General features: G+C 45.0%; 1 protein-coding gene across 6 annotated transcripts in view; it reads left to right on the top strand.

The window, feature by feature from the left end:
* The window catches only part of LOC147898371 (uncharacterized), a 75,304-nt gene that overhangs the window by 6,339 nt on the left and 41,398 nt on the right, over positions 1–27,567 (top strand). For all 6 annotated transcript variants that reach the window (XM_087379270.1, XM_087379266.1, XM_087379271.1 and 3 more), the window contains 3 exons: positions 735–908; positions 11,531–11,633; positions 20,668–20,777. In XM_087379270.1, coding sequence (XP_087235396.1) covers positions 735–908; positions 11,531–11,633; positions 20,668–20,777 — 387 coding nt within the window. The remainder of the gene's footprint in view (positions 1–734; positions 909–11,530; positions 11,634–20,667; positions 20,778–27,567) is intronic.

The following is a 27,567-nucleotide window of genomic DNA, read 5'->3' as shown; positions in this document are numbered from 1 at the left end:
GACTCTCAAACAGTGGAGACAGAGGCACATATAGCTCTGCAGTGTCCCAGTTATGCACACATTAGGGAGGACTACCAGAAGTTATTGGGAGACTCCACACAGTTAACATCAGTCCTTTCCACAGCCTCGCCGGCAGCATTAGGATCTTTTGTTACCCGCCTCTTTTTGTACCGTCAAGAACTTGAAAATTCTTGACCCCTTCACACCGGAGGAGACTTTTCTTGTACACCGTTCGGGTCCCATGGGTCGTTTTCGGCCCCCCGTGGATGATAATAATTTCTACTTCTACTTCTACTTCTCTCTCTCTCAATTATCTCCTATATGCACAGGTATGATATATGTGTGTATACACTCACACACATATACATTTGCATATCGCACATGTGCATACATGCTTGAGTGTATCTATGCTTTGTAATTTTTGTACGTCTCGCTGTACTTGTATAAGAGCATTCCACCCCGTAAGGAATAGACAGGATTGTAAGTGGGTTTCTTGCATCTGAGTTCATTGTTCTCCATCTCTCTGGTTGTATGGCTTGCTTATTTGTTTGCTGTGATGCGCGCGCGCACACACACACAATGCTCAGATTTGGAAGAAAGGGACTGTTATTATGAAGTAATTCGGCATCAGTCAATGCATTGGGTACTCATTGTTTGATGAAATGATGGATTAAACATCAAGGCCATGACTAGCCAAAAGGAAATACTGACATGAGTCATTTTTGTCAATGCAGATGGAACTATTTATTATTAGGTTATCACGACACAGTGGCTTAGCTGGACTCGCTGGTATACCTTTTGTATCTGAAAGGTTCCAATGTATACCTGACTATGCCCAGAATGAGCTCGTTAATAGATTATTGTTGGTGCGACCGCTTTTGGGCTTCAAGAAAAGTGATCTTTGCTCTGTAAGCTGCATACTTATGAAACTTAGTTTGAATTTCTTGTAAGTTGTATATCAATTGTTTTTATTGATGTTGAGCAGCCATCTAATGCCAATGCTCATTGAGTTTTGGCAAATAAAGAGAAGAAGCCACCTACTGAACCCGTCTTTGCTCCAATCTCCTTCTTATGAGGCTTTTGTTTGCTTCCTTCCTCCCCCCTCTGAATGTGTTACCCTTTCCTTCCTCTCTCCTAGCAGCTCTTGGCTGCTCCTCCCTTCAGCGTGTCTCTCTCCCTCCCCTCACGCCTGCCTGCAGTTCATACCTACCTTTTCTCCTCTTCCCAATTGCTCCTTGCTGCTTGCCGGTCGTCTTTCCCTCCTAACAGCTCTTGGCTGCTCCTCCCTTCAGTGTGTGTCTCTGTCCCTCCCCTTGTACCTTCCTGCAGTTCATTCTGTTAGAAAGGGCACCACACCCATCTGTGAGCCCTATATGAGGAGGACGCAGGTACAGTGAATGTGGGATAGGGTAGGAGCTTACCTGGGTAAGATCATTGCTGTATGGACTGTGGTACGGACTGCAGCATGGAGTCCTGGGGTGCACTGGAGGCTATTAAGAGTGATTGTAGAGGCACTTTTCTTCTGGTACTAGAAGTTAAAGTTTATGAATCTCTTCTGCACAATCTCCACTCTCTTTTGAATATTTGTTGGCTAGAGCTAGAGCCCTTGCTTGTCGTCCATAGAAATGTGGGATTGGCATCAGCATAGTGTATAAATTTTCTTATTTTCTAATTCCAAAGGAGTGATTTCTTGCATCCATTTTAAAGTGTAGTGAGTGCTTGCAACCCTGAAAATCTCTTCTCTCTACATGTTTTACATTTGTTGTTTTTGGTGAACTCTAGACCCACCATATCCAAAGTTTTCCGTTTGAATGTGAAATTGACTTGTTTGTGTCTTATCCTAGCACCCACGATTTTGTCTTGATAATATACAATTGCATGGTGGAAGATTGAAAGAACTTTGTTAGCACATCCAATTCTTATGACATTACTATCCTCTCGAGACCCAATTGGATCTATGGGACACAAGTATTGGTCCAATACAGTGGTTACACAATGCAGCTTCATAAAGATGTGTTGTAGAGTAGGTGGTTGGCCTTGTTTCCTAAGGCGGCTAGTTTTTTTGGAGGAGCCACCTTCAGTTCTAGCATTTGAGCTGGTCTCAGGTCATTGGGAGCTGGTTTGCAAACAGGCTGCCATTGAAATAGTGATTTTTGCTGCTGTTCTACCCGGTTTCGACCGCATTTGGAGCAGATTTTACTATTCAGAATTGTTGCCTCTGTCTTGGAGCTGTCAGCCAACATTTTTGGCCTTGTTTCAGCTCATTTTAGGCTCAGCCAGTTCTGTTGGGCGCTGATGATGTCAGTGGGGATGTCATAGTAGCTAGTCCCTGATATGTGTGATGGAGTTTATGGTTTTCAATCTTACGAGGGACTATCATGAGATTGAAAGTGTACTATGTTGTGTTTTTAGAGGATGAGTTTGGGAATGTTCCTGGATTCATCTAGGTATATCTGTTTTTTGTTCGACTCAATTCAGTTGCTGCTCAACCACACCTGGAAATATGTGCCCGGCCTATTTCAGTCAAAAGAGGGGGTTTTGTGCAAAAGCAAGGTTGAATTTCAGTCTCAATCTGCTGTTTCTTGACCTCTATTTCTGCTCGGCCTGTTTTCCTCCCCTGGAACAAAGGTGCATCTACTTTGAAATCAGTATCTTGCTGCGTCCTGCTCCAGATTTTGCCACGGATCAATCCTGCTCCGAAGTCTCCTTGCTTCGGATTTTGTCCCAGATCAATTTTGCTGACTTGGATTGGCCTGGATTCAGAATTTGTCCCTGATCTGCCCAAATCCGGAATTGGATTGGATTTTGTCTAAGATTTTATCTAGGATCCGGATTGGACTGAATTTTGTACTAGATCTGGATTGGCTCAGATTGAGTTTTGCTATTCAGATTCTTGGTTTTCGTATCTGCTTTTCCGGTTCCCGAATTCCTCTTTGGAGTTTTGTTGAGCACTTTGCTAGTACAAGCACTCAAGAAGAGCTGCATTGAGTTCGCACTTGCAGTCAGAGGTTGCGGTCAATTGTGCAATGAAATATGGCTTAAAATGGCAAATTATTTGGTAGAGCTTTGTCCTAGGAGGACAAATTTGATGGCACCTATTACTCCTCATGGAGTTTCATGGTTGAAAATGTGCTGGTTGCCAAAGGTTTATGGGGACTAGTAAATAGGGATGCACCATGTCTCATAGATGTTGCCCCCAATGCATCAACCACACCTGGTAGAACACAAGTTGGAGTAGCGACTGGACCAGCATTGCAGCTATTGAAGCTGTCACAGTTCAGTAGAGGAGTTGGGATCACATGATGCCCAAGCACTTGCCTCGATTTCTTTGTCAATCAAGAGGTTTATTATTCCACACATCAAGTCTTGTAGGACCTCTTTGCATGCATGGCATATCTTGCAAACTATGTATTAGGCTAAGAGGGAGGCAAGGGTTTCATTCCTCAAGAAGGAGCGCTTGAGAATCTGAATGTGCATGAGGGTGGCAATATGTCAGAGCATTTGACTAAACTTTAGGATCTAGACTTCTCCTTTAGTGCTAGCCTTCGTTATGGTTGAGTTTGCCCTTCACCTCCGGAGTGCCGACAGAAACTCAGTACGAAGACTTTGTATAAATGGATGCTCAAGTATGTGTGGGTGTGTGGATTTGTATGTGTGAGAGCATACTTTTATACTATGGTCTACACCCACTGTTGGGTGCTGATGACGTCAGTGGGGATGTCATAGTAGCTAGTCCCTGCTATGCGTGATGGAGTTTATGGTTTTCAATCTTATGAGTGACTATCGTGAGATTGAAACTGCACTATGTTGTGTTTTTAGAGGATGAGTTTGGGAATGTTCCTGGATTCATCTAGGTATAAACTTTAGGATCTTAGAGACTCTTTTGAATACTGATGAGATCATCTTTGAAAAAGGTTTGATCTCCAAGACATTGCAGTCATTGCCGAAGTCCTACCTGAGTTTCCATACTTCTCTCGCTTGTTCTTTGAGGGGCAATGCTTAGAGACTTTAGCTTGAGGAGCTTATGGGTTGGTTGTTAGAGGAGGAATAGACAAGTAAGAATAAACCTTCCTCTTCCTGTAGCAGTGATCAAGCACTTGTTGTACAAAATAGGAATCCTGAAAGGTGACGTGCAATTTAAGGCTGCTTTAGACAGCCATCTAATAGGCAAAGGTTTATTTAAGCAAAGCAAAAAAGAAGGGAAGATGCCATGATTGTAAAATGCCACATCATCATATCAACGAATTGGAAAAAGAGAAGTAGGAAGCTGGAATGTTAGTTTTAGTTTCTAAAGCTTTAGATACTAACAAGGATAATGCTTCAGCAAACTGTGTGGCTAGAAAGAGAGGAAAAGACTACCAAATAGTCACTACAGGTATTTTACATCATAGTTTATATTAGTTGGATACACATGATGTTAGAAGTCAACCAACAGAGGGTACGGACAGTGGAAGACTGATAGAATAGCCCAGGAGCTCACACAGTGGTGGTGTGGGTGGAATCACAAACTTCCTTCCTTAATAATGTGCTTCACATAGATGTGCAGATTAGCAAATAGACAATGCTCAGAAGAGATATAGGACCAACAAAATATTTCTGTCCAATAGGCACAATACAACATAGGGCCAAAGTCCCACCAACATGTGGTCCTTTGTTCTCACCAAAAGCTGTCGTCCTACCACCTCTGAGACACTCCTAGATCCATGAGTCTGCGTGCTCCCTGATGAGCGTTCAGACCTTAGTCTCCGTATGATCCTCCGTACATTGCTGTCCTTAGCGTGAGCCTAGGTGTGCAGCCCTTCTTCAAACTGTGTCTGCAGTTCATAGGCTGCCTTGGTCCTCCTGGGTGTAGGCCCCAAGTCTGCTGCTCCTCTGCTCCAGATCTGCTCCCTGAAAGCTGCCTTGGTGGATGATGAAATGAGGCCTTGGGGCTTCCCTTTTATAGGGCAATCCTGGCCCAAAATGGCCGACCCAGGCAGCCTATTAGGTGGACCCAGGCAGGCCCTTCAACCGACCTACCAGTCCCTTTTTATGGGGCCGTGGGGACCCTTTGTGGGGCTGTGTGCTGGCTGACCAGCCAGCCTCAGTCCTATTTAAGGGCAGGGGCAGTGTGGCAGCCCTCTTGTTGGCCTGCAACAGGGCTGGCAGATGGCAGGGTATGCAGTCCAAAAGGGCTGGGCCTTGCATGGAATAAACCTGCCCACAAACCTCGCCAACAGTGTGCCTTTGACCCAGGATTACCCCGCCTGCTTGCTGCTCCAGATCCGCCTCCTGCCAGGCCGGATCCAGGCCCTGAAGACCTTGCGATCCGTTCCATGTGATTGTGCCATCTGTTGCAGCCTTTGCCCAGGGATAACCCCGACCTGTTTGCTGTGAGGTGCTAGCCCCCTCTCTCTCCCCCTACTCGCTTGTGCACTCTCTCTCTCTCTCTCTCTCTCTCCCCCCCCCCCCTTCTGTCCAACCCTCAGCCCCTCCGTCCAGCAGCCCGTCCAGCTCCGCCAACCCTGTCAACCTCTCCGTCCATCCCTGCCAGCTCCGCCAGCCTCTCCCTCCATCCCTTCCAGCTCCTCTGTCTCTCACCACCCCCAGCCACCTCCTACGCCACCCAGCCACAGCCACCTTCAGCCACCTCTAGCAGCTTCCAGCAGGCCCCCGCCTGCTTCGCGACATCTCAACCAGCACCTAGCAGGCCCCTGCCTGTGTTGCGACACCCCCACCAGCCCCTAGCAGGCCCCCGCCTGCTTCGCGACACCCTCCAGCCTGCTTCGCGACCCCCTTCAGTGCGTCTGGTCTCTCAGTCACACCTCCACACTTTCGACTTCATCAGCGCTGCCCCCCCCTTCCCCCGCCCCCGTCCCCGCCATCTATCTGTCATAGGTGAACCTCCACCTTCTGTCCTGGACCTGAAGAAAATCAAGAAAATCGACAGCTGAGGCAAGAAAAGGCAGAAGAGACCACCCCAAACAGTCAATATAGCTACAATGCAGCATTGAGGCAAACAAGGAGAGATGGTAAAACATACCAGCAGGCCTGGAAATCACCCGGGGACAGCAAAATGTGAGATATCTCTTCTTTCTTATACATTTCTGCAAACGGGCAGCAAACAGTGGATTGCAACTATGCCGACACGAGGATGTGTGGAGGACAAATGGGGGCAACATCACCAATAAAGTTGCAGAAAGTGTTCTTATCAGCCTTCATAATCTCTGTACAGCCCTCATTCAGAAGGTAGAGAATCTCGAAGCCACAAATGTGGCTTTATTGGCTGAGAAAGTACTTGTGGATAAAGTACTCAATGAAATGAAGAAACAGGGTAGCAAGATACAAGAAGAGTGGAGGAAGGAGAAATCCAGAAAGGAAGAATGGGAGAAAGACAAATTGGAGTGGACAGCCGCCAACACCAGCCTTCAAGGTAAAGTGCACGCACTAGAGACTGAACTACAGCAGATAAAAGACATGAATGGGACCCCAGCAGAGACATGCAAGGCAATGGAGGAGCTCAAAGCAGAGAATGCTACCCTCAGAAAAGATATTGCAGCCATTCAGGCCACAATGCAAGGGAAGCACGCTGAGTTGAAACAACAAAACAGCGTGGGTGAAGCCAAAATGCTAGAATGGAAGGACGTGGTCAAGAAGGGTACATTTGCCCCCAAAAAAGAGATCATCTCAGATGCCCTTGAGGAGGACAAAAGACAGGACATCAAATGCTTGAATGTACTTGTTAGAGGTTTGCCAAAGGGGGACACTCCCATGGCAGACGCCCACATACTCTTCACTAAAATGGGGGGTCAACCGAACTTGCGAGACAGCCTAGAGGGTGGGTAAAGCAAATGCGCCAAGCAGGCCACTGATACTAGGATTCCGGACCAAGGAAGACAGATCCACACCGATGAGCATGAGGGCATCTTGAAAAGGCACCAGGACTTTTTTGGATGATGATCTCACCCTCCTACAGCAGGAACATCACAGGGAGGGAATGGTGAAAGTGATGGCTGCAAGACAGGAAGGGAAATGGGCTGCATACAGAGATGGCAGAGTGATCATTCGAGAAAGGACAGAAAGAGTAGAAAAAGAGAAAGGTGAATTGTGACGGTGTCGGGCCCACGGGATGAGGGCACATAGTGGACTGAAAATGGTAGTATGGAACTGTAATGGCACCCTCTGGTCTGATCCAGGTGGTTTCTTGGAGACCTACACTGACAGGGACATAATTTTCTACACCGAAACACATGAGAGTCCGGAGCGAGGGCTGGCCATAGTGATTGGATATACATGGGGAATCAGCTCACAGAAGAGAGTTGAGAAGAGATAGCGGAGTCCGAGGCTCTGGAGGAGTGGCTGTCCTTTTCAGATCACAATTGAGACCACTCATGTCTATGGTTCAGAGAGAGGAGCATGCACGACACATGTGGATACGAGTTCAGCTCCCAGATGCTCGGCCTATCTTCATTGCAGTGTGCTACTTTCCTCCAGACACGTCATCCTATGCACGAGAGGTCACTACAAATGGAGAGAGCCCATATGAGATGATCCATGATGACATCACGGAGTTTTTCAGACGGGGAGACACCCTCCTGCTGGAGGACTTCAATGCACGGACATGAAATAGACAGGTGGGCCTACTTGACTTCTCAAATGATGACAGAGACCCACACATAGTCCTGGAACTAGATGCAGGTGAGCTTGGGATAGTAAGGCATTTTACAGATGCCCCATAGGTGACAGGATATGGACGACATCTGCTTGAGTTGGGGGCAATCCACGACATGATCATGTTTAATGGCCTTCACAGATGGCCATCTTCTGGGAGACTCACTTGCTTCCCACATGGTGGTGGATCTAGTACAGTGGACTATCTAGTAGGCCCACTATACTTTGTCTCACGGAGACACGACTTCGCCATACCCCCCCCCGGCCTCCCCCCACTCGGAGCTGACCACTCATACTTGGCCTTCCATATCTCCATCACTATGCCAGCCACAGGGAGAGCTCCCCCCACGCACTCATATCCACTTTGACCGTGCTCTTGACGCAGTGTATATAAGCCATCTAGCCAGGGAGCTCCCAGCTCTACGTGGAGATGACATAGACCTCAATAGTGCCTCCGACACCCTTGTCTTAGTGGTATAGGATGTAGGGCGGGCCAAGGATGGGAAGATGCCTTAGAACCCTTGGTTCAACGACGAGTGCAGAGAGGCGAGATCCCACTTCACACAGTAGGAGGCCTTGAGCCATGTGGCTACACCTGAGGCACAGAGGATCTATTGACGACTGACGCGCCGTAAGAGACGGGCTTTCCTCACACATAGGATGGATGAGATTGTTAGATCGTTTCGAGGAGGAGACCCGACCACTAGTTGGGGATTTCTATACGAGGGGAAGCCACCTATCCCCATCTCTGACCCAGATGTGTGGCACATGTATGCATGCTCCCTCTATGATGCCTAGATGCAGACACCGTTGGATATGTCCACGCTAGGCCCCCCACTTGTCATTTGTTCACCACACAGAATGTACGGGCTGCACTTTGTTGTCTACACAATTAGAGAGCACAGGACCACGAGGGCATCTGGACTGACATGGACAGGAGGTCCTAGCCCTGATCCTAGCACATATGTTCAACTGGGCTGTGTGATGGTTTTCCACCTTCTTGGAGTACCGCTACTATTGTGCTGATACACAAAGCTTGGGGCCCTATGGAGACGGGGAACTATCAGACCCTTATGATTGGCCACACTCTGGCCAAGATTTATTGATCAGTTCTAGAGAGGAAACTTAGCAGTTTTACAGAGGCTTGAGGTCAGCGGGCACTAGGACAGGTAGGATTTCGGAGACAACACTCTACCCTAGATCACATCTTCACTCTGAGGGCTATCATTGAGGAGGCGAGGTCTAGACACCAGAAAGTCCACACATGCTTTGTAGACTTTCGGAAGGCTTTTGACACTGTCCCATGATCCCGCATGATCAGGAGGTTACAAGAGCTGCACATTCCAGAGACACTGATATGGGGGGTGATGAGCATATATGAGTCAGTCAGAGGCATAGTTCGTGCCCCCAGGTTGGCCTATCGGATTTGGTAGAGAGTACGATCGGAGTGAAGCAGGGTTGCCTCCCCTCACCGACTCTCTTCGGGCTGTACATTGATGAGATCACCTCTTTCATAGATTGCCTAGGAGGCGAAGGATCACTACTGGTCTCACAGAGAACCACCACAGTGACGCCACATCGGAGCTCTTGTTCTCTCCATGGGCTTAGTCACTTTGTATATATATATATACCTTCATAAGACCAGAATATATCCAATCTCACAAATTAAAATTTTTGTACAACAAGCGAAAGAAGAAAGGAATGAAGAGAGTTTGTAAGCAACTTTAGACAAAATTAAGAGTAAATGAGAAAAATAATAAATAATCATAGCTTAGTAAGAAAAGCGGCACTTATGTTCTCATCAGTACCCCAGCATAAGCTCCCGTTTGGGTTTTGAAAGATTCCGGAATCTTTCAAACCCGGATGTTTTATGTTTTATGTTTTATATTGTACTAGTGTTTTATGTTTATGTTGTACTTGTCGTGGGTGAAGATGCCAACTTAGAGGCTCCACCCATTCAGCTCATTGTATTTCGTTTTTTTAGTCTCATAGACCCTTTGGTCTTTTGAAGACTTAAATAACCTTTCTTTCTTTCTATCTAACACTGTACAAGCAACTCAAAGAAACTACTCTTCGGCTGTGCTAAGAAGTCTCCGCGGAACTGAAGAGGCTTTTGTTAGACAAACAAACATTAAGCTATCTTTGTAGAGCACATTTGTCCTTTGCAAAGGGATTGCATCATTTCCATCTATCAATGAGTATAGGGTGCTCTCTCCAATATGTAACCTCATCATGCCGCATGCAGCTACTTCATCAATAAATCGCTGCTTACAATTCTTTTTGCATCCTAATGCCTTGAGTAGATTTTGCCAGCTCTGTAGCATGCAGATAAATGTCAGTAAGACGAATATTCTGCTCATTGGGAGTTCTGACAATAAATCTCCCGCACCTTGAAAGGCAAGAACCAGAGGTAGTTAAATCATTGAAGTACTTGGGCCTCACATTCAAAGGCAATTACAAATGGCATGCATCATGGATGCATGGATGAAAGAGTATACAGTGTTGTGAAAGAGAATAAAGTAGAACAAATGTAGAAAGTTAAACCTATGTGATTGGAAGATGGAAAACATTTTGTAAACCGTGTTGTCCAAGTTGTATGGATGCTAGGCATGAACTCCAGGACTCACCAGAGAGTATTGGAAGAGAATGGAAATAGTACAAAAGAGATTCATCATAGAAGAGCTGCAGTCAAAATACAAACTTGCTGTCCCATCATGCTAATTGAGATGGGTCTCCTGCTTTTGAAAGGCAAATGTTGTGCTGACATATGCATTACCTTAACACAAAGACAATGGAAAGAAACGGAAGACAAAGGATGGACAGTGCAAGAGTCTGGTGCATGAAATAATTGCGTCCATCTCCTTAACAACAAGATATTATCATAAGACTTGGTGATGCAGCAAAAGCTAGACAAGATGTGACATGAGCTCACGGAAATGCAGTTTCAAATTCAGAATAGGGAAGAATGTGAGAGTGGAGTACAAGAGGGTGTCAACATAACAAAAATCCTAAAAATGTACGAGTGAAAGATCAATCATCAAAAGGAAGTAAGCCTAAAGCTTTGCGGGAAGCTTCAAACTTTTCCCTAAGTAGTGCCTTGATGTGTTGGACTATAGACCAAGTTGATCTCCCCTGCATGAGCCTCTCTTTGACATAATGGTAAAAGATTTTAATGTGTTTTGTGCAGCATGAAACACCTACTGCGATACTACTCTTAACTATCAGTGAGAATTGGAGTTGGTGTCTCCAACTTGCCCTGAAGATCTGCAAGTAATCTCCTAAGCCATAGACATTCCACCATGGTAAGTGAAATGTGACTTGTACTGAGCTTCAGATGACGAGGTAGCCACCATAGGCTGTTTCTTACTCAACCAAGAAATGCAAGAGTTTTCAAGGAAGAAACAATTTCCCCTGGTGGACTTCCGGTTATCAAAGTCTTGAGCCCGATATGAAATGAAAGAATATTAATGCTCAAAGGATACCCATCATGCTCTTTTGGACGAGAGAAATAAAAAGCAGTATCATTGATCACAAGTTGCAGCTGTGTGCACAGTTGTTAACAACCTATTTCTGTGTGTTGTGTGTAGAACATGTATAGCCAGTGTGTTTGCCTCGGTTCAGGACCATGTCGTGGTTTCCAACCCTTTCTTCATGTAGGAGCAGACTTGTTTTCCTGTCCGCTTGAGAAGGCTGTGTAGGTCACTGGTAGTAGAGTCTGTATGCTATGTTTCTCGCTGATGGGTTGGAATGTGATGTCCTTTCATCTTTCTGTTTCTATCTCAAGATCATGTTCTATTGACATTTTTCTCTGGACTTGAAGTAAGCTGGATTTTGTAATCACACCGATTCATGCCTCATCATAATGGACACTATGTTTCAGTTGTGTAGGAAGTATGCTCAACCATGGGTTGAAGATCCAACAAATGATAACCTTGCATTTCTGCGTAATGTGGTTCGGAAATCCTTGAGTGGAGCTCACTTTTGTAAGTATTAGCAAAGATTGCTCCCTTTTTCCCTTTATGTATTATCTATTCGTGTAATTTTCTGCAAACTAATTGAGAAGTCAGAGAAAGCCTTAAATTTGCATAATAAAAGTTTCTGGTAAGTTTCTTGTGTTATGGCACTCTTGGATTGTTTAGAATATCGTCTTTCTATGTCTTCTAGGAAAACTTAGCAACAGCTACTTAATGGCCATAATCTCAGTTCATGTTTATTTTTTGGATCAATCATCTCACCACCTGAAGGTGGAGATTGGTCATTTGCTGCAGAAAACTTAGGCAGGGTTCTGCACGTGATGGAGAACTTCATGATGATCAGCTATCCGAGCGACCTTGCTACCAGATGGAGTGCAAGGGGTAGATAATGTTGAGCCAAATGGCCCTCAATGCCAGCCATTGGTATTGGCTATGGTCTCCTAGATGTCGCCTTCATGATGAGGGGATGTTTTTAGCAAGTTGTCTGGGTGACCTCGGTGATCTCCAATTGGTCCATAGAGGCATCCTGTATGAGGTAGGACCACTCATGATGTCAAATTGGAAAACCTGCTCGACGTTGATAGCTAGGATACCATCCATCTAGTCATGATCCCAGGATTAGAAGGCACCGTTGCAATGATCGCTGCTGCTGTCGTCTTATTAGCTCCAGCCAAGGAGTATAGATGGCTACCCCATAGGTGGGCCTAGAAAGTGTATAGGATCCAGCAAGGGACTTGCATTTGAAGCTAAGGTCTCTCTTGGGGGCGCTTTGACTCCAAATGCCCCGATTCGCGTAGTGCACCAGCTTTGATTGAGATGGTTGGGCAGGCTACCCCAACTATTGGGGGTTTGACTGCACCTCCAAAATGCTCCGTCTACCCTCAATGCGATCAATCATGGGATGCCTTCCCGCACTTGCATGTAGCCTAGTTGGCAGTGTACCAACTCTATCTGAAGCTGTCTAGCCATCAGGCCACACATGGCCCCCATCTGGTGTCCAAACCAGGACCTACTGGATAACTGAGCTGCTCAAATGCCTTCTCCTCATATAAGGAGCTTACAAGTAGAGTTAGTTGGTTCCTGCGTAGTTTGCCCCACGAAGTTGTTATGAATAGATTCAGAAGCACACCGTAAACCCTTTCTCCATCCTCCTCTCGATGAGTCGTCCTCTGTCCCTATCACCAATACAACCAGAGGAGAATCGCATTGACCATCCTCCTAGATCTCCAACACGGAGCTCTAGGCAACATCAAATGACCAATTCTAGCAGATGCAACAAAGAGAAGTGGCATGGGTCGCGTCAAAGTAGCATATTGATCAATGAAGCGGCGATAGTATCCTGCTAGATTGACAAATGAGCGTACTTGACGTTTGGTTGTTGGGGGGGAGAGCTTGAGGATAGCTTCTACCTTCTCGGGGTCAGGCTTGACGCCCTCAGATGAGACAATATGTCCCAGTAACCTCCCTTGAGTGGCTCCAATGGTGCATTTCTCAGGGTTGAGACTGCCATTTGCATCATTGATCCTTTGGAAGGCCAACCTAACCTTCATGATATGTCGCATGTTGTTGGGGGACTCTCCTGCAGCATGATGACTGCAGCTCAGGTTCCATTGGAGTAGAAATGAGCTTGCAATCCTGAAAACCAAACTTATGTAATGCTATGCCTTCACCTGAATGCACAAACTCAGTACCCACGTAAAAGTTCAAAAGACCCAAATCTTCATCTCCCATCGGGCCTGCATGGGGCAGTTACAACGCCTGATGCGGAACTTCTTGTGGTCAGGATCGGATGGAATGCGCAACACCAGAGTCAGGGTAGCTTGGTAGACTGTGATTTTGCCCCAGGTGTAGGGAGGGCTGGGCATTATTGATCCGAGATGCAAAGTAGAGCCCTCTTGGGCAGGCTGGCAGTGAGAGGCTCTCACCCTAAGAGCTGAACCTTGGAAACTCCTCCTCCAGCGGGGGCTTCTTTGGAACACTCCTCGCACAGGATGACAGTGGCAACAATCTTACAGGTGGATCTTCTCCGAGGCTCCTTCGATAGGGAAGGATTCTCCATTGATGAGGGGTGGTCTCTACAGAGTGTGGTAGAGATTGACGGGAGGACTCATTAAGACTAGGCATCATGTAGAGAGGAGTTTGAGAGATAGCCGCTCATATGGCACCCGGAGGTCAGAGATTCGGAGGGGTGCATGTTAGGCCAACGGACTCACATGGGATGGGCACAGTGGGACAGTGGGCCAGCTAGATCCTTCAGGGCTTGGCGACGGCGTCCCAGAGAGCCATAGGCCCACACACAGGCCCTCTTTCATCACTGAAGGGTAGGTATCAGGATGTTGGAGATCGATCCAAGATTCATGGTGGGACGGATTACAGAGTCCTTGGATCCCCCATTGCTGGTCAGGACAGTTCTCACGGATAGGGATACCTCTCAGGATACGCTTCTTTTGTGGGTTTCTCGAATCCTGCGAGTCTTTGTTTTATAGGGTGGGACTTGGAGGCTCGTTGTAGGTACATAGAGGTGGATGATGAGTTAGAGGCGGAATTGGAGGATCTATGGTACAGGGCCGCTTGGGCAGGACTTGGTACATTGATCCAACTATAGTCTTATCGACCCTGGAGGGAGCAATGTGGTGTGTGTGGATTTGGGAGGGCAGAATCCTGTGTGACACCCCGTAGGATCTAGGGGCAACTTGACTGGGTGGAGGTGGTCTCCTTTCCTACACGACTCGTATTGGGCGCCGCTTACAGCTTGAGGCAGCAATATGGTCCCCCTCGAGGGAACATCATTGGCTAGAGCAGGATGTCCCGAGAGGTTATTTCCCATTTCTGGCCTCGCCTTTGGACGAGCTTGCATCTGCACAAGATTTCCTATCTGGTTGATGGCTCATGGGGGCTTGTCCATTGGCCCCTGGCTGGAGCAGATGCGGGTAGATGGCAGATGCATGGGCTGTGAGAAAGGTGTTTTGGAGATGACCCATCGCTTGTGGGGATGCCCGGTCGCACAATGGATATGGTTGGCGTCCCTCAGGATTGTGGCTAGCACACAAAGGATGAGGAGGACTTTACTTGGGGGATGTCGGCCTGGCTCACAGAGGACGACACGCCTTTTCGATTCACTGGCATACAAGATGCATGGACAACAGGTCTCCCGGATAGAGATCCATGACGCATCTCAGCCCTCTTATCGCCCACCACCTCTATTGGAGGATAGTGTGTTGGAGACAGGATCCAGCATTATTGCTTGGAATATCCGGGTTGCCCGATGCAGCCGGGTGATGGGAGGCCAGTCGGTTCTCCGATGGCTACCCTAGGAGCCATCTGGCAAGATATCATCTTCACTTTGCGCGCCATATAGGAGCGTGGTACTCTAGGTTCGAGAGCGATTGACGAAATGCAAGACTACTTCTGCGAGGCATGGCTGGAAGGAATCTTGTACACCCTTTCTGCTAGGGGTATTCATTGGATGCATAGATTACCATCTTGGTTGCTAACTCCTGTTTTAGAATCTCTCTAGGCGGTGATCCGTGAGATCCGAAAATAGGTGGCTTTCATATAGTTGGCAACTTGTTTTTCTTTTGTACTTTCATCGACAGCTCCTTTTGGAAGCTGTTTGCATTTCCAAGCATCAATAGAATTTACCTTTTTCTGAAAAGAATGTTCAACTAAGTTGAGAGCCCATTCAGGTTTGTGTCTCCCTAATGACATCTGTGCACAGTGGGGCTGCGTGGTATGGGACGTGCAGCCTTACGTGGGATGGACCACGGTCGGAGGTTGCTTGACCTCCAGCTCGGGGGTGATCCTAAAAAATCTACGGTTGGGTGGGGTGATGCACTAGATGATACCACATGTGTCCATGTGTTTGTATTTTGATATTGGTCTGTGATTGCAAGTTAGCACAGAGATAGAGAAGTTCTTAGATATCTAGCTTAGAGATGGTTTCGTCTAGTGCTTGTGTTTGATGGGACCATCAAAGAAGGTCAGGTTATTGATGAATCCTCAACTCGTGAGGAAGGGCTTAGAAGATCCACGAGGCTTCAAAGGGCACCTGATACACTCAATGTGTCATGCATTAATGACTAATTGAAAGATGTTTCCGAGCTTGAAGACCCAAGTGGTAAGGAAGCCACGAAAGAGGAGTATCATGGTATCATACAAAAACAGAGAAGTGGGTAGATCTACCATGAGGAAAGACTTCCATCGGTAACAAATGGGTCTAATGAAGAGTGATGGAAGCGTGAAAAAGTATAGAGTCAGGATTGTTTCAAAATGTTATGCCCAAAAACAAGACATTGACTATAATGAGACCTTTGTGCGGTAGCCAAACATAACACTATCAGATTGATAGTAGTCCTTGGCACTCATTATGGTTGTCCTCTTTATCAGATGGAAGTTAAAACAGCTTTTCCAAATCACGAAATGGTGATTTGGAAGTGGAGCTCTGTGTTGAACACCTGAATGACGGGCTTCAACAAGAGACGAAGCTGAATGAAGGGCGCCAATGCACCACAACGAAGCACCCGTTCGAGTGAAGTGCGAAGCGACCCATTCGCTCAAGTCAACATTGTATGGACCGAATCCAAATAAGACCATTGAGCTGAAATGTACCAAGCCCGCATAAGACCATTGAGCTGAAACACACCAAGCTTAAATAAGACCAATGAGCTGAAATGCATCGAGCCGAGTAGTGGGGGTTGCCTTGTTAGAAGGTATTTTCGGCACCAGCCTTAAAGGCAGCTACCTTACTAGCAGGTAGCTGCAAGCGAATGTAAATGTGGGCGGGTGGTGCTCGCCATGACTTGTCAAAGGGACTTGTATAAAAGGAAGTAGATGTGAGAGAGGAAGGTCCTCCATTTGCTATTGTGATAAAGGATGTGTTGATTTTGGCTAGCAAGCCGGTTGTACTACCTTTGTGCAAAATATTTCTTAGAAATACACAGAGCATTTTCCTCTTCATCTTGAGCAATTGTTTTCCTTTCCACTTTACTTGCATTAAGAATCCAGAACAAAGGTGAAAAACGAAAGCATGATCAAACGAATGGTTCGACATGTTGCTACCATTTGTAGTCAACATTTTGGGAAATCTTGTTGGGGAATGCAATGGTTTGTGTTGGATGAGCCAATGAATTAAGATGGGAATAAACAGTGGGAACCAACTCGCAAATGAATGTTGGGACCACAAAATGCAAGAGCTTATTGATGACAAAGATATCAACAGAGGAGAGAAGAATGTATAGTAGGATTGGATGCTCAAGTTAGCGAACTTTGGACGCTAAACAAAGAGGATACTCAAACGGAAAATGAAGTGAGCAAACTGAGTAGTTTGAGACCAAAAACGATGCCGAAGACCAAAGAGAGGAAAGAATTTAAGAAGTGCGAGACTCTACCTCTCAAGGAGAATCAAAGCAAGAACCAGGAAGTAGATTCCTACCGAGCTCATGAAGGCAAGGGAGAAACTCAAGTTCAAGAGCGCATCCACAATGATGGATTTGTTCGAAAACCTACCACCAAGTCCATGAATAAATGCAGCAACATTGAGGGGACCAAAATAAGAATACAATTTCAAAAATACATGGGATGAGAGGGTGAGAAAACTCTTTTCCATTTGCAAAGTTTTTTGTGAATGGCGGTAATACTGCAATGCAATACAAAGGGGAGTGCTGGTTGTACTTCCTCTCCACATTCGTAGATAAGGCCATTGACTGGTTTGACTAATATCCACATGATCATTTTACCACATAGACTGACTTGAAGGGAGCCTTCCTGAAATCATCGAGGAAGATGTGACCTTCAAGCCCAACTGAATTAAACAAAAACTCAACGAATCGATGTACGACTTTGTAGCCCGAATGAGGCGTTAAACAATCAAGTGACGATGAAACGGTTTGCATTTGTTGTTCAGCAGCCTCACCAACGACGCAGAGCCACATAACATGGAAAGCTGTCTTTTGTGACATGGGCAACGAAGAAGAAGACGATGATCTGGTTGTCATCAAAGGCACCAGGAAGGAAGGAGGTTGAAAAGCCCTTTAAAAGAGATGCGAATATGAGGTGTTCCCAAAAAAGAAGTATGGTGCCACAAGTGCAAAGTAGATGGCCATTTTGCCATGAACGAGTGATTGTTAGGAACACGTTCGAAGAATGTTAGTTCAACAAACACAAGAGGACCGTAGAGGTTCACCAAGTGGAAAGGGAGGCACCAAGTGGAAAGGGAGGACATAAAGCCTTATCAAGGAGATAGACCAACGAACACTAATACGTCATATTTCTTTTGCGGGAAGGAAGGTCACTGCAAGAACGAATGCCACCTCTGGAGGAAGCAGCTAGACATGCTCCAAAGAGCATGTGACCAAGATGGCCGCACCAACTACACGAGTGGTGTTGCCAGAAGTAGAAGTAAAGGTTGGTTGGTTACAAGGTCACAAGAGACAAAGGACTAGTCGAATTAAAAGAGCCAAGGATTTGTTGGAAAGAAGAAATGAGATTGACGAAGGAAATCAGCTATGCACTCAAGCAGAAAAAGCCCCTTGTTGAGATAAGGGAGCCACCAAGCCCTTAGGCAGCGAATGAAAGCACGGAGGAGCCAGATTGCAGCTAGACGAATCAAAACAAGAATGATTAAAGGAGCGAAGACCAAACAGAAGGCATTCTCATGGAGTAGAATAATATCAATATGGGCTGGGAGAAATTCTGGGAATCGATTGTGCCGATTTCCATCTGGCAACTGCTAGTACTTGCTCTCCACTGCACAAAATTCTTTCAAAATCCTTCAATCAATGAACGACTTGCAGGAGCCCTTGACCACAAGGGTGGAAGTGACTAAAACAATGATTTGGAATGAAGAAGTACCCATTATTGATGTAAAGATCATGTATAGAGAGGGAACACTCCAGATATGGAGGGAATACCCACAGATATTCACCCAAAATCTCATAAATAGAGGTGATGTCCAACTACAAAATATAGCTAAAATTGTGACAGCACCATCAGCAAACATATGCTGAGGTAAGCTACCCAGAACAGGCTTTGTTTGCTGATTAACTGTTGTAGACCTCTCCTAGATCACAGCGTGTCCCCAACGGAACTTCAGTGGCTGCTCTAGGTGAATCTGCTGCTTCTCTTCCTGTTCACCACGATCTGGCTCTTCTCAGTGGGTAGATCTGCCCCTTGTGTGCTCTTGGACTGTCCAAAGACTCCTGGACAGCCACCCTGGAGCAGACTGTACTGCAGTCCTTAGACCTGCTGCCGACCTGCTCGCAGATTGGCTGATTAGTTTGTGAGCCAGCCGACTGCCCACAGGCTGGGCTGACCTAGTCTGGGCTTTCCTGCCCTGCAAACCCAAATGTGGTGCCTATGTAAGGTCCCCTGCAGGCGCCTTTTGCTGGCCCTGCACCTGCTCATTTTGCAGGCCCTGCTCCACCCTCCTGATGCAACTGTATTGCTTATACCAGTCAAGATAATTGCTACTGTTGAGCATGTCTGCGACTGTTGTACTGTGCTTAAAAATTCCCCACTTCAATGGATCTTCTTGGTCAGTTGGATGGCTAAGATCAATGGTTGTAGTAAAATGCCTCAAAGCCAAAGAATAAACTTACCAATGGCTGGAATGGTGAGATCCAAACCTTTGGTGTGATAGTTGGGCCAGACCTCAAACTGGTGTCACCATCGAGCTCCCAAGATGACACTTGTTGCTTGTGCTGGTGTGACCTTGAGTGCTCGGCTGTCCATCCATCCGGAAATCTTTAGAATGAAAGGTATTGCTTGTATGTTGCTTTCAACACATTGAACGGTGAATGCTCCGATTAAGGCGACTGATCTACAAGTGAAAGAAATCTTCCGGTCGGATCATTTTGTCTCCATGCTACTTTCAACACATGGTTGGTGAATGCTCTGTTCAACGCAACTGTAGGCAAAGGAAGAAGAGAACGTGCTTGGTTGCTTTCGTGGAGATGATGTCCTCCGAACTATTTGAACCTGCTAGGGTGGTGGAAAAGCATTCTGATCCTCAATCTCCTCATTGACGACCGACGTTGTCTTTGTTGGAGAAGTCATCATTGGGCCAACTATAGTGGCTATCTCCTTGCGGAGCTTCTTGAAGCGCAGGCAACTTTGCTTCGTGTGGATAGCAAGCAAGTTCTGTTTCTGCTTTTGAACACATGGATGTTTTGTGGTGCTTCCAACATTTATGCCCCATCATTGAGCTTCTGTTTGAATTTTTATGGTCTAAAATATGTTGGGGCTACGTATTGCCTTGATTCAATGTAAGTAAGATTTGGTAGTATTGCAAAGAAAGCTATTTCTCCCCCCTGTAATTTCCTTCAATGAATGGCTCTTTTTGCACAAGGCTAGCTCTATCCATAGCCTTGCATTGATATACTCTAGCATCTGTTGTGCTTTTGACAAAGTCTCTGGTGATATGAACTTTCTATTGTAAATCACGCGAGTGTGGCTAGCTGATCGTTAGGTTAGCCCAAGTCCTAGGTATTCAAGCTTGTGGATGAAGGGCTTTATTTTTGTATGCAACTCTAATAGAAGCATTTCTCACTTATGTTGTTTTCTTTAACATGGAGACATCATTCTCTCGAGAACTTGGTCAACTCTCACGCTTTGATGAAGTAGCTAGAGATGTTGATCTTTTTTTTTTCCAAGAAAGCTAGAGATGTTGATCTTTATAAATAGACAGCTTGGATTGTGCGCGAGGATAAATAAGTCTTCTTTTATTCCATGCATTGCATTACACTACTTTATATATAGGTCTCCCAATTTTACACCTCCTTTATTTCATGCATTGCTTTACACTACTTTATATATAGATCTTCCAATTCTGCATCCAAGTGGCTTCTTTGATCTTCACAAAGTATTTGGGAAAAGAGATTAGTCCATTTAGAGGTGCATCATCCAAGATGGATGAAATATGCTTGGAATTGGTCTCTTAATGAATATCGATACATTATATCTAAACAGCAAACCTTTTAGAGCTTCAAAATTAATTTTTTGAATGTGGGTTGGTTCGCTTTGACTCAATGGATTCATGGAATTTCAGGTTTGTTGAAGAATGAACTGCAACGTGTGATCAGCATGTGTCGTGAACTACGCATAGTACTTGACAATGGAAGAAATTGCTTGCTTTGCAGCGCTGTGTCCATGAATCAAGTAAGTTTTGTATGTGATTATGTGGACAGTTGATAATGTGACACATTTGGTGGCAGATTGTGACGCTTTCTTCATCTTGTTGTCTTTATAACATGAAGATTGTAATGCTATCTGCCATCTTAGATCAAGTTATGTCATGACTCTTCAATTCATTTATAACATGAGAGCTAAAGTGTATCTCTCTTTTTTAAAATAGCCGAAAGAGTGAAGGGTCTATTAGATTGAAGAAACAAACACACACACACACACTTTTTTTTTGGTGAGAAGAATATTTTATTGCTGTGAAATAATTACATTCATAGGTACTCCAAAAGCGGAGTAACTACTACTCAACCGAAAATCTCAGTATAAGCCATATATACATCATGGTCAATCAAATGAGTTTGAAAGCAATCATAAAACGATTGCCGTAGAGATCTTTTGAAAAAAACAAAAGATGGAAAAGTAGGATCACCAAAGACTCTATGATTTCTGTCCATCCATAGAGTCCAAAGTGCCTAGTTGCGCACCCAAACAAAAAATAAATCAAAACCCTGTCTAGCTGGATGAAAACCAAATAACCAGAAGAACTTGCCAAAAGTAAGAGTAGGAAATCTTGCTCGAAGCCCCTTACGAATGAGAGCGAGGAAATCACAAGTATATGGACAGTGCCATAAAATGTGAGGCACAGATTTTGCAGAATGTAGACATCGGTGGCAAATAGCCGAGGCAATATGTCTAGGCGCGAGTAACTGCCCAGATGGAAAAATGCCAAGTAGGACTCGCCAGAGGAAAACCTGTTGCCTAAGAGGGACTTCATAATGCCAAAGGAGACGCAACCGCTTTGGCCACCACTTTGATGGGTGATCCATATGCCAAACAGAATTGGCTCTGTCAGAAACCCAAGGCAGAGTTAACAACACTTTATACAGAGAAGACACTGTGATATGTGACAGCTTCAAAGGACGGGCTGAAGAAGAGGAAGAATGGAGAATCCAATCCTCAAGCCTATCTTGAAGTTCCAAACGAGGTACCGGCAAGAAAGGTTGAAGCATTTTTGCAATTTTGTGCCAATAAAGGACGATAATGAGCTCCCAAACCATACTTGCTAGCAGTCGCAGAAAAAGATAAAAGAGTGCCATCATCATGAAGTACATCTGCCACAGAAGCAATCCCTTTGAAAGATATAAAATAAGAACGCCTGGGTTCTTGTATAGCCAAAGGAGGGTGGAATACTTTGGACCAATAAATATTCTCAGCCCTTAAGGAAGAATCCCTGCCATTTCATTCCAAGTGGGATAAAATATGCTTCCAATCAAGAAGCAAACGAGAGACAAAAGGGCAGCCTTTGATCTTGCCTCGAATAGAGCCAAGTAGAAAATCCCACTGTGTAGGCTGCCAATGCTCAAAAGCAGAAGTATCAATATGCAACAAAAGAGAGCGGATCATGAAAGCCCAAGGCTGATCCCCTTGCATAAACTGCAACATCATTTTCCCCCTGTGAGCAAGTATATGCACTTGAATATTGAGTATGTTCAAACCCCCGTGCATCTTTGGAGAACAGAGACGATGCATAGAGAGTAATCTGAGAATTTTCTTGCCATTTTTTGAATGCCAGAAAATCTTTATGATAGAGACATAAAGAAAACCAGATCAGCCTTAGTAAACATAATGAGGGGCAGATAGAATTGTATGTATGCTATAAAAATGGATTGCGTTATTCGCAAATGAACATGTAATGGCCAAGTTGCAAGCTTCCAATATTCAATTTTTTTCCCTCAACTTGGTGAGCACCCAATCAGTGTGTTGAGAAGGAGCCTAGAGGATAGCCAAGATGTCGAATCATTTGAGAAGGTGGAACAATTTCCCCAGGCCACAAAAGACTATGCCAGTCTTTAGCATGTAACGGCAAGAGTTAGATTTCTGAAAATTCACATGAAAACCAGCAGCCAAGCCATATGTGGAAAGAGCCTACATAATCAAGGAGAGATCGCTCTGAGTTATTTTCGGGGTAAAGAAAGAATCATCAGCATATGCTTGAGCGATCATGCTGCGGCTGCTAGGAATTTCCAATCCATGCAACAGGCCAGTGTCCAAAAGGTGGTCCATATATTAAGCATTGGATGAGTGGCTATGGCAAATAGTAAAGCACTAAGGGGACAAGCTTGCCGAACAGAACAACCAAGAGTCCAGGTGGTAGAAATATCCCTTGAAATTATGCAGGCAGCTTGACTATCTTGATATAGCCAATTGATAACTTGCTGTATTTTTTTGCCAAATCCCAATGCCTGCATTGTTTGTGAAATAAAATCCCACTGAACAGTGTCAAAAGCTTTGGCAATATCAACTTGTAATAGCAAAACATCCTGCTGCATATATTTGGCATATTCTATTCCAACATAGGCATTAGCAATGTTGTCTGTGATATGCCTACGAGGAATAAAACCATATTTCGCAGGATGCAACCGATCATGCAAATAGCTTTTTATCCGATCAATAATCATTTTGGTAGTAAATTTGTAAATAACTGGCATAAGCGTGATAGGTCTCCAATCAGCCAAAGATTCACTGATTTACTTTTTTGGAAGGAGTTTAACAAGACCTCTCTTCCATGTGTCTGGCATTTTCTGATTTTGCCAAGCAGAATTCACCATATGCAGCAAAGTATGCTTCAAAAGAGGCCAATATTCTAAGAAAAACTCAACTGTAAGACCATCCCATCGTGGAGATTTCCATCTACAACATGATTTGATTGCATTTAACAATTCCCTTTCAGTAAAAGGCTCCTCTAATTCCAAAGCCTGAGTAGTGGAGATAATAGGAGAAACATGCTGTAAAAGCAATTTTCTTGCAGACAAAACGTGATATGAAGGAGGATTTGCATAACCAAACTGTTGAGAGAAATGATGTACACAAATAGGAGCAAGTTGTGACCGTGATGTAGTCCGTGAACCGCTGTGACCGTGATGTAGTCCGTGAACCATCAGGCATAAGCACCCTGCAAATATTTGTGTTTAATCTCTTCTGATGCAAGCTTTTAAAAATTGTTTGAAAGAAGAGCCTTTATCTATGAAAGCTCTTTGTCTTGCTTTGGTCTCCCATTTGGCAAGTTTCTTGTGATCATTGAGTTGGAGACAATGTTTAGCTTGGCATAGTGTTGTTTGCTCATGCAAGAACAAAGGACGAAATTGACGGCGGAGTTCAGTGAGGTCTTGGCAAGTCAATTGAGCCTGAGCAACAGTTTCCCTCATAGTCTTCATGTAGGACTTGCCATAACCTCTAATTACAACTTGCATTTTGGAAACAATAGAATCCCATGCATTATCAATATCAAAGTGGCTCTGAGAAGACAGAGATTGATAGGCATTAGTAACCATTGCCTTGAAAGTAACATGCTGCAAATAACTATTGTTCACAATCAGATGTCGCCTTTGAGGCAGTCTATTATCTGGCATATCATGAAAAGATAGCCTCAACCATAACGGTGCATGATCTGAATGCACAAAGGCATAGTCAACCCACATTTTGCATGTAAAATCATCATTATGTTGCGGGGCTACGCTATACCAGTGATCCAGACGTGCCTGGTAAGAAGAAAGGGCATTATGTTGAAAAGTGTATCCAGGTGACAAAGGCTGCAATTCCTTCCAAAGATCAACCAGATCGAGATGAATCAGTAATTGAGACCATGCATGCCTTTCAGAGGTTAACATTTGAGTATTTCCTGATGTATTGTCACCCTGTTGCGGAGCATTATTGAAATCCCCACATATAAAGGCATGATATCTCCATGGATATCGGTGCATGGCATCCCAAATTGCACTTCTATCCCGAGAAAATTGAGGTGCATATACAGAAGCAAATTCAAACACCTCGCCTTGAATGATGCATTGAAGAATAATCCATCTGCCTTGATTGTCATTTAAAGCAATAACTGGCTGAAGCTCATGCTTAATCAGAATGACTACACCTGAGAAGGAGTGCTCCCCAGCATAAAATATATTATAGCCGTAGTAATGACCTGTCTTTCCTGCATGGACATGCTGATTGTGTTCTTGTAATGCCACTATATCAGGCTGAAATCGATTGATATATAGCCACACAGATTTCCATTTCCTACTGTCGCACATCCCCTGAACATTTAAGGTAAGGCATTTGATATGAGCAAGCATATTTACAGATATTTATAGGAAAAAACAGCTATGTACAGCAGCAACCTTCAGGATGTTAACGCTGCATTTCTACCTCATGGTCAGGGCCTCTTCCCTGAGAAGAAACATCCGCTTGAGGATTGGACAGCAATGCAGCAACCTCTTCTTTAGGGAAGAGGGTTTTTGCTAGCTGTCACTGCAGCCCACGTGATTCCAATTCCTGAGTTGACCTCTGGAGAATTTCCACTAGAAGATGCACCATTCCAAGTGCGAGGGGGTGGAGGTCTTCTAACAGAAATAACTTTTCTTGGACTTTGCCATCCATCAATTGGAGTTTTTGGTCCTTTTGCTGAAAGTTGAATAGCAGGAAGTGAAGGGAAAGAAGCATTCCCATTTGAAACAATTGGGGCTTAGCCTTTATCCTGACTCACAAAAAGCTGTCTATTACCTTTATTTTTATTCCCAATAGAGGCAGGAGCATCCTTATTGGGCATGGGCATTTGAGCAAGCAAAGTAGCAGAAGGCATTTTATGCTGACTCATTGGGCACTGCGAAGCCATGTGCCCAAATTTTTTACATTCAAAACAAGCCCCTGCAAACAATCCCCATTTCAATTTATAAAATGCACTTCCCATGTCAACATTGTTCACTGTGACTGAATAAGACTCTGGTGTGGGATTATCAGTATCCCAGAGAATGCAAAATCGATTAGAGTTGCCATTAGGCCGCGGTGGGCAAACCACTCTGCCTAAAGTTGCTGCAATTTTAGGCAAGAGTGAAGCCATGCATTGCGGGAAGTCTACAACTTCAACCGAGACCGGACATCGATGTCGAATCAGAGCTTGATAATCCCTTGTGGGGGACCATGGCAAAATGTGCACCATTTGCTGCCCAAAAAAGAGTGGTGAATGTTCCAAAAGCATTTGCCTGTGAACCTCATCTACCATAATGACCTCAAAAAAGCCTCTGGCTGTATAGTGTACCTTACGAACAAACGAGTGAGCTAGTGTTCGGGTCAACCAGTTGCCTACTTCTACAGCAGGTGGCATCCAACTTGGGAAAAATAAAATGATTGCATTTTTGACATATTCTCTAACTTGATCCACAATTTCATCCACTTTAACCATGAGACGAACCGATGGAATAGAGTCTTTCCACTATTTCCTTGTGTTTGCAAATCCTTCATGCATGACTTCATACACCAGTTGTGCTTCAACAGAATCATGCACGGGGTCATGCTGACCCTCAGCCTACTTTTGCTTTTTGCATTGAGCCAGTCGATCCTTCTGAAAAGTTTTTTCATAAGAGTATTCAGCCATGTCTTCTGTACGAAAGCTTGTACGGAGACCTGGCTCAGCATGGAAACCTGTAACGGATACCTGACGCAGTACGGGAAACTGCACTTGATTGGCCCCAAACACCGTGGCGTCCCTTTTGGTATTTCTTTATATTTCACAGTGAAATGATTACAAGTTGCATCTGGGAGACCTTCCCTGCAATTGAGTACGCAGCCCCAATTCACTGAGCCTTCGCAAGGCTTTCAAGCATAGAACACCATCACATAAGTGCACTTAACCCATAGGCTCAATCCAAAGGCATTCTCTTTTCCGAGTGCAATTCCACGACAAGTACGTCTTCAGGTTCCCCCTCTATATGTGGGATGCCTTCCATGATATCGTTTAGTTTTTCCTTGTGACTTCCCTCAGACCAGCCCTCCGGTAGCCCCCCTATGCGTATGATTCTTGGATTTTGCCACTCTTTTTTCTTGTTTTGTACCTCTACGTACAATCTGATGCATTGATTTTAGTGTCTAGTGTTGCTGAAATTTCCTGTTTCACTGACTTGAGCTGAGTTGTAACCAAGTCCTGGACTGTAGTTACCACCTGTGCCATGGGTGCTGCTGTATAGTGTATCTGAATATTTTATGAATGATTTCCTGCTTTCCTTGTCTTTCCCAGGCATTTGTTTGCCTCTCTAGAGCTGCAAGTCTGAGCTTCAGCTCACAGATTTACTGCTGTAAATAATAGATATGCTCTTGTGGGTCTATCATGCTCACCATTCTCTTATGCTGTAAATAGTTCTTTGCATGTGGGAAGGTGTCTTTGCAAACATGTACCAAGGGGGTGAAGGTGAAGGGAGGGCCGCGAGGGAGGAATATGAAGCTTTGGTCGGAGTCGAGGCAAACATCTTGACCTTGGGGAAATCCATGGGTGTGTTGGCATCCCCCTCCATGCTGGCCTGCGTGTATTTTGGCACCCCCAACTGTGACTAACCGTCAGGTTTGGGTTGGGGGCTCAGCCCAAACCCTAGAGCTAGGTATGCCCTATTAACGAGCTCTCCTCCCTAACAGCGTGGATCCCTCTTGGCAAACCTATTGTACGGTTGTATGGCGCGCGTGCTTTATGGCACTGTTGTATGGTTGTACGAATATACGGCTGGAGCTAAGCGGCTAAATGGCTGAGCGGAGGAGCAGACGGGCTAACGGGAGAGAGAGAGAGAGAGAGAGAGAGAGAGAGAGAGAGAGAGAGAGAGAGAGAGAAGGAGAGATTAACGTCCGCAGGAGGCCTCGCGGGCCTATGGGACAAAGTATGGAATCAATAAACTCATACAGACCACTGTGGGCCGGGGCAAATGGCTCACTAAGGCCCTTGCTAAGTACT

The sequence above is a fragment of the Dipteris shenzhenensis genome, chromosome 9 (genome assembly GCF_047967505.1).
Source record: "Dipteris shenzhenensis isolate YYH24624 ecotype China chromosome 9, Dip_SZ_1.0, whole genome shotgun sequence".
Taxonomy (NCBI): Eukaryota; Viridiplantae; Streptophyta; class Polypodiopsida; order Gleicheniales; family Dipteridaceae; genus Dipteris; species Dipteris shenzhenensis.
This window is presented reverse-complemented; position numbering and strand designations above follow the sequence as displayed.